The 8,266-nt window shown below is 34.3% G+C and overlaps 1 protein-coding gene across 1 annotated transcript; it reads right to left on the bottom strand.

Annotated features, from left to right (window-relative positions):
* Nucleotides 1–250: 250 nt before the first annotated feature.
* LOC134274838 (sodium/potassium/calcium exchanger 4-like) lies at nucleotides 251–6,032 on the bottom strand. The gene is made up of 8 exons (XM_062757082.1): nucleotides 6,014–6,032; nucleotides 4,471–4,665; nucleotides 3,639–3,742; nucleotides 3,252–3,352; nucleotides 2,244–2,548; nucleotides 1,862–2,077; nucleotides 870–971; nucleotides 251–596 (listed from the first exon to the last, which is right to left on the bottom strand). The coding sequence occupies exons 1-8, from the start codon at nucleotides 6,030–6,032 to the stop codon at nucleotides 268–270; spliced, it is 1,371 nt and encodes a 456-aa protein (XP_062613066.1). The 3' UTR covers nucleotides 251–267.
* Nucleotides 6,033–8,266: the final 2,234 nt, after the last annotated feature.

Here is an 8,266-nt window from a genome sequence, read left to right as displayed (position 1 = left end):
GGGTATTTATGGAATACATCATTTGAATACTGGTACTAGTATTTGTTTTAAAAAAAATTAATAGTAGCTTTTAATGACACAGTGAATTACGTGCTACATTGTTAAGCATATATTTTCGATATTCTGCACTTCAAAACACAAAAATGCTATAATAAAATTATTTTTTCATTCGACTCGTAATTGTATATATATTTTCCCATTGCCACGAAATATGTTATTATGAAATGCAAAAACGAAAAAACCCTAGAAAATGATAGTAATAAAGTATCACTCCCTTGGACAATAGTTAGTAACACCGAAATTTCCAATTATATTAGTTTCGTACAAACAAGACAATGTAATTACTACAAGAAACAAAACTGTACAAATGGCGCCTAGCTTCTTGTCAAGACGACACCGACTTATCACTATGGCAACAATGAGTAATACAATACTCAAAAGAACAGTAATAGTTGAGTAGATTAGCCCACGGCTGTTTATTTTCACCGCAGAACCACTAGAAATGGCGGACATCAGTAACCATGGTAACCCCAAACACATCAACACGTCAAACACATTGCTTCCTATAGAATTTGCTATTGCCATGTCTCCGAAACCTATAGGATAGGAATAAAATAGTTACTTAATAACACATATTTTTAGCCATTATTTTATTGTGTTGACGACCAATATCAAAAAAAGATTCAATATTACTCTATATATACGTGTGTTATCCTGTTCTTCTGTCCTATTTGCTTTCTTTTTTGTACAGTTTATCATTTGTTGTTTATCTGTCTTAATTGGGATTTTTCTGGCAGGAGCATTAAATTACCTACTTAAATTCATACTTGCACTTTGTAACAGCATGAATTTTTTTTCTTTAGTCTCACCTGCTCTGGCAACAAATAAACTAGCTAGAGCGTCTTGCACGCTCTCACCCGCCGCTAAAATAGTCAGACCCATCACCGACTCGGGGATTCCTATAGCATCTCCTGAAAGTAAGACAGAACTTGATTGTATCTGGTGACAAATAAGGTAACTATGAAGTCCTGTACACTATCTCCACCACTAGAACTGTCAGACTCAGATATCACTCATAAAGTACAGTGAAACCTGTCTAATCAGACATTCATTAGGAAAAGAAATTTTGTGTCGGAATAGACAGGGTGCCGGAATAGATAGTGTGAATTCACGTGGAAAAAGAAAAATGGGAAATTTAACATCGGAAATTACAGTGCGACGGATTGTACAGGTGTCGGATTATACAGGTTTCACTGTATGATAAAACTTAATTTTATCCAATGCAAATAAACTAGCTAGACTTGTCTGTCGTTAACACCCTCTCCAGCCACTAGAAATGACAGACTCATGGATCCCAACAGAAATCCGTTGTATAAATAACGTAAAATACAGTTAAACAGGCTAATAACAAAGTACGTATACAAAGAATTCACGCTTACATCAGATTAATTTTCATTTCATGCTTTTTTTTAAACGTATACAAGCTACTTCTTTATACTCTTTCCAAAAATCGTTTTGGCTTCAGCAAAAATTATATTGCAAGACACAATGCATATATCATTCCCTTTTTAAAACTATTCATGGATACTGAATGAAACATTAGTTTTTTTTCCATTCTCCTCAGTTAATAATGGTTTTGAAGTTGAAAATTATTCAAGTCCATCCTTACCTACAATTTCGATGATCTTTTTTAAATGATATTAGAAAAAAATTTTCATTAAAGCAAATATTCTGAATTCAATTTCGAAACATGCGCAAAAACATCACAAGCACGTGAAGATTTAAGCTTAAGTTATTTACAAGTAAATGTTTCGTGTAAAGGATCAGAAACTGTATAAAGCAATAGTAACATTCAGCAAACCTGCTATTGTTGCCATCCAAACCAGTACATAAGAAATAGCACCCAGCCATGAGATTGACATAAGGAAGGTCAAGGGGTAGGTTTTCCGCCATTTTCCTTGTCGTCTGCAGTCTGGTATTGTGATGTAGAATAGTGTCGTCATTGGAAGCATTAAAACCCAGAACACACGCAAAATCCATGTGTTTGGCATATCAAAAGGAGACTCATTCTCTTTTGCTACAATAGTTTTTAAACCAATTTATTATTTAAAAAAACTTTAATATGACACAGTGTTACAAGTATAAATATGGTGCATTCCTTTGAATATTCATATTGAAATACCCCCTCCCCCTTGATTTTTGTGCATACTACAGTAATTATGTTTTATTTTTTTCAAAATTACCTGAATTTTCGCTAAATTCAATTTCAACTGAATTTGTTTCTTTTTCTGGTGCTTGGGACTCAGTTTTCTTCTCTTCCAGCTGATCGGTGGTAGGATTCCCAACCCCCATATTTCCATTAGTTTTTGTAACGGAAGTCAATTGAATTTGACTGTCTCCCACTCCCGGTTGTTTCGTTTGACCTTGCTCTAGGTTTCCCTTAGTCATTGATTTGAATATTCCGTAGAATATATTTTCCAGCCTCGAGTTAAAGACCATCATCAATATGTATATTACATACATTAGAGATAATATAAGACTCTCATACCTATAATAACATAATGATAATATTATAACCCACGATTATTATCAATTCAAGTGAAGTTTACCGTTTCGCATTACGTCACGATATATATTTCGAAACATGCACTGTGAACATATGATTGGTCAACTCATTTGTTAACATTGATACGGAAATAGTCTGTTGCACGAGCAACCTGTCGTCATGGATAAGTAGGCATGTACTATTTTAGTCCATTTACCTTGAGCAGGTTGTGACGGAAGGCAAAACGATACACTTCACTGAAATTGATGATAAGTTCTGAACAAAGCACTATAAGTCATAATTTGGCCATAGTTTCCATGTAGATGATGCCTGCTTATATTATGTAACGCAGGTATGCTGAATATTTGCCATTATTACCCAGTTTAACGGATGCAACACTTTTATTGATCTATTCTGTAATATCATAGTGTGAAATTACTTATTATCGTGGGGAAACATTTTCGTGGTTCGAGGAAAAACTATCATGGATTGAAAGAGATTGGATTTCGTGGTTGAAGATTTGTTCAGTAATAATGTATAAAACATGCATTTTACATTTCGTGGTGGTCCTGAATTCGTGCGTCTCTTCATACAGTCTGTCATACATAAAAAAACAACGGAAATAAACTTTCACGGAAATTAGCTACTTCAGAGTTTATTGAGGTTGCATGAATGAGGATGCTTCAAAACTGATATGAATACTCACCAATGAATCTGATTGTCATACATACAAATGATAAGTACTGCTACAGATATACCGTAGAAGACACAGTCACGGAGAACGGGGTACCAGGTCAGGTGTACTACCTGGATTCAAAATAGTTTGTCAATGACTTCTAGCAGATGATATTCGTAAAAATTAGAATACATTATACAATGTTGGATTGCTAACGTTGGATTGCATGATAAATCAAAGCAGCTTTATTATCTACAGTTATATCAATTTGTACCCATATGTTGACCAAGTGTTGAGGGTAAAATTGGAATTTTTTCTGTTAGCATTTTTTCATTGAATATATTATATACATCTTTTTGATGTTGATGACCTAAACATTTTTTTTCAAAAAGTGTTACTGTGAAGAAATAGACTGACCATGCCAGCAAAAAGGCCACAAATTGCAACCACAAACAGAATGTTAAATACGGCTGTTCCCACAATAGTTCCAACCCCAATATCACTCTCTGCTATGAACACACCTAAAATTAAAAATTATTTTTTTAGATTTAATTCACGTTTGAACTGAATATGTTGTAAAGTAAAACGTCAAAATAACGAACAGTGATTTATCTTATAAATTCAGAAAGCAGAAAGGACGTGTGGAAGCACCGGAGAGGGATCAGATGCCTCAAAGGGAACATCCCCTGTCGATTTATAAATCTGATGTAAGTATACAGAATGATCTGGTAGACCATATATTCCGTAATATAAAAGCAAAGAGCTACATGTAACAAATGGTATGTAACATGTTAAGAAAATTTCGAATAAACAAATGAATAATGTTTACTTTTAAAACAAATGTATAAAGGCAACTTGAAAGGAAGACGAATTCTTCAGACGTGTTTTGAATATCTTTTGACCATTTTTAATTTGGTGATAAGTTTTGAAGCCTTAAATTGCCTTTGCTTTGTTAGTTTTACTTTACCTATAATTGTTGTAAAGAATTCCGATGCTGAACTTCCGGCAGCCATCAAAGTTGCCCCGGCAACATCCGGTCGAAGGTGAAGTTCTTTGGTAAAATATGTCGTCCATGAATACACATCTCAGCAAAATTTGTTTCAGAATTATACGTACTCAAATCAACTTATTATTTAAAAATCAAAGTAATGAATTGAAAATTTTAATTTCATTACAATAAGTACATGTAAAATCAAAAGCTAAGAATTTATAAGATTTTTTAAATTTTTAGATTTCAGTGGAGGCTCACCATCACAAATGACCTTTAAGGAGGCGCAAAAATAATCATCACAGACGATAGAGAGGGCAGCAAGAGTGTAAAGTACCAGTAGTATGTGAACGACCACGCCCCCTGCCTGAGTCTGCTCTAGAGACAGGAAATTTCCGGGAAACTCATCGATGGAGCGCTCCGTACAGTTTTCATCGCTCTCGTCTTCGTCTGTCTCTGGGAAGAAAATTTGTTAAAATCCAACTAAAATTTTGAAATTCATAGGAGAAACCAGACACAATCTTCTGAACGATACGTTCAATGATATAATTTTCACATTGTTTACGTATATCAGAGAAGAGATCATAAAGCACGGATCCATGGAAATTCCAGAGGTGGAATCAGGTGCCTAGGTGGAAGTAAGCATCCCCTGTTAGTCGGTCACAACTGCCCTTATCCTTATATATGGTGAGGTAGAAAATTTCGTGTAGAAACTCCGTATATAAAAACATGGCATAACAGTTATATGTAGTTTAAAAAGGCAGTCAAAAACCACCCAACGATAGATTATATTCGCTAACAGATTCATTAAAACGACATTAAATGTCCTCATTGAGTCAATCTAACCCAGAGATCATTCAGGATATCATAAAAAGTGACAAATTAATGAGGAACAAAGTTAAAATTCCAGTACAGTGTATATTTTTAACCTAGTCTGATGCCTATTTAGTCCCTTTTCACAACTCTATCCCTCTTACAATTCAACCCGGTCCTCTTGATGAAACTGTCTAAATCGAGGTACCGTGTCTCAGTAGGTGCTGGCACGAAAAAGATCCCTTACTGCTCAATAGCCCTAGGAACCTAGCATAAGACAAAATTTGCAGCTCACCAACGGCAAGTGGTGGCGTCTCCATATGTGTGAAAAAAGGGACATGAAACTACAAACAACCAAACTATTTTGCAATAGTATGAATATTGTGTAAGCAAATACCCTGTATTTTCAGTTTAACTGTTTTTGTAAAGTTCGTATTCTTTCCCGAATAACGTCCATGTTAAAAAAAGGTTACCTTAAGGTCATACGCAATGTACAATGTAGTTTGAAATTTATTGGGTTCTTCCCTGGAGTTGAAGAGTTCCAGTAAATTAAGGACCCGTGTGCAATACTTTTAATGTCTATATATGGAATTGTACACCTTTTCTAAAACAATTTTTGTTGAAAAAAAATCTGGAATTTATGTTTTGTAATTTTTGTGTATTTGAATAATGCAAAATTTTTCACAATTTGATATCTTTTCAAAACCCCAGGTAACGCATGCTGATTTTTTTGTCTAAGAACATGTAATGATATTGTAAGTTAAAATTTAGAATATCTTGAAAAATTATCAGTAGGTGATGTACGTTGCGTATGTCCTTAAGTTCTTAAGGAGGACATTCTATGCAGAAAGATACAGCTTTACCAGGTTATAAATGTGTGTAACTGGAGCAAGACTCGTTACACTTTTAAGCTTTGACCTGAAATTTGTACTATATGTTGCACTTTACCTTCTTGTGCCAACAGTTTTTATTTATCGGACTAGTTACACACTTTTAAGCTTATATGGCATTTTTGTCGGAGCGAATTTTAGTACGTTTATTATGTGTCTCATTATCATTATCTTGAAGATAACACTGCACATTGTGTCTGAAGGAGAATGTACGTGCACATGTACTTCCTCAAGTAATGTCCTGATATCACCTTAGGTTTCCATGTATCGTGAATATTGTTTTTTTTTTTTTTGAATAAAATATATCAAATACTGAACAGTTATCGAACTCAAAAGTTTATTGTAACAATACAAATTTGGAGCAGATAAAACAGAGACTATGGTTAAACATGGATAAAAGCATCAGTGATGGGATGTGGTGTCATGAAGGGGTAAGCTTGCCCTGTCAACCAGTCACACCCGCCGTGTGTACTTTGTCATGATGGGGCAAACAAATAAGTCCGTAGACAACTCAGTGATGAATAATGGCCTAACAATTGGTTTAAAAACCAAGTCCAAGTTTGACTTAACGCTGAAATATTCTGACTTATAAGGTCATTGCGAAAAACTGATGTTAAATATCCTTGTATCAAGAACTTTTTTGTCAATAACTTACCTCTTTTTTTTTTCTTTTTTTTCAGAAATGTTTCATTCTTGCAACCTAAACTTGTATCAAATCAACTGAGAAACAAACTGTATATGCAATGATATATTGTAACTAAAGAAAGGAAAACTAACGATAGAAAATCTAATTTTACTGTTTGTTTACCATTTTTAATAAAATTTCCAAATTTGAAACAGAAATTTTGAATTTTTGCTGTCTTTTTATTTAAAAGGATACATTAAATCAACTTTGATTAAAAACGAATATTGCAAATTGAAATATTCGTCTATTGCGTTGTAATCAATTATCAGTGTTACATGTAATATGGCTCTGTATTAAATGGGGTTAAATTTCGAATCAACAAAATTATATCCCCGCCAAACCTCAAGTTTTCAGTTGATAAAGCGACACGACAATTGGTTGTTTTATAAAGTGTATAAATGTCTTTGGTGTAAATAAATGTCGAATAAAAGGCGACAAAGCAACATCTAGATAGTTCTTTTCATGTAAAATATTGTAATAAATTCTGCTATATATGTATACAAAAATAGTTCTCCTTATAACAGGGCACTCGGAGTTCCTCGGATGACTCGTACCTCGCACATAACCTCGGACGTCAACGGTGAGTTACCATCTTGCTGAATCAGTCATGTGATCTTATTTGAATTTGTTTCAAATGTCATACATTTGAAATCGGCATTATTTTGTGCCACACTCAACATTTTTTTCTTGCTTTCAAAGCCTACTGACATGATTGTGTAATCAAAACCTATTTACGATAAAGAATTGCACAAATTAAGAAAAATTTTCGAAGGACGTTATGCAGAGCGAAATATGAAATGAGTGACAAGGCAGTTTCCGGCGGAGAAATGTAAGGATCTGATGCGTATTCCTCCACCAATCACATCCGAGGTTTGAATGGAGCGTAGCGGAGTCAGCCGAGGATTGCCGATTGATAACAGGGAGCACTTTTTTGCAAAGATAGACATAATAAAGGCATTGAAAACTGGGATTTACCTTTTCATTGTTGGTTTAGCCCCCTCCCCCCACTTTTTATTAGCCCCCCACCCCACCCCACTTTCAATTTGCTTCCGACGCCTATGATGTACATGTATAGTATAGTAATGTCAACCTAGAAATGCAAGCATCTTTTAATATTAATTTTATGAAACCAATTAATATTCACATTGTTGATATTGAATATTATTGAAAATATTAAAGCAGTATAAATAAGCAAAGGGCTGATGGCGATGGATGCCTGTTAAAAGTGACAAACTCACCATTATCAATCCGCAGCTGATTTCCAAAAGAAAAGTTAGAATCCCTCTTGGATCTGCTCTCTGAGAAATCGTTGATAGCTTCACTATAACTTGGTTTAAATATTAAAATGATTGCATAAAGCAAGTTAATCACCAGAAAAATAGAAAGTAAAAGACCAAAAAATGCGTGCTTTAAGTTTCGTCGATTTTGAAGAAAGTATTGCTTGTGATTTCTTTTAGGAACGGAGATTGCTTTTGTTAGGTTCATCTTCTTTTTTTATTAAACACGTTTAGCAGTTTTGGCGTTTGGTCGAAGTGACATGGGGGCAATGACTTGTTTAGTAACCCATCAGGTTAAAGATAATAAGCCATATGTAGGGTGCTTGTCGACCTAAAGACAATCTTAACAATTCTATTATCACCTAAGCATGTCTGTCCTTTAGTGATTCAAG

The sequence above is a fragment of the Saccostrea cucullata genome, unplaced genomic scaffold (genome assembly GCF_032062105.1).
Source record: "Saccostrea cucullata isolate Sc308-1 unplaced genomic scaffold, CSIRO_AGI_Scuc_v1 ctg72, whole genome shotgun sequence".
NCBI lineage: Eukaryota > Metazoa > Mollusca > Bivalvia > Ostreida > Ostreidae > Saccostrea > Saccostrea cuccullata.
The sequence above is the reverse complement of the archived record's forward strand: the minus strand, read 5'-3'. Positions and strand labels throughout refer to the sequence as shown.

What these genes read in the sequence shown, in the direction of transcription:
- LOC134274838 (XM_062757082.1), bottom strand. An exon ending in TTGGATGGCAACAATAGCAG is followed by an intron (nt 972 to 1,861) that starts GTTTGCTGAATG and finishes TCTTACTTTCAG; the next exon opens with GAGATGCTATAGGAATCCCC. An exon ending in TTTATTTGTTGCCAGAGCAG is followed by an intron (nt 597 to 869) that starts GTGAGACTAAAG and finishes CCTATCCTATAG; the next exon opens with GTTTCGGAGACATGGCAATA.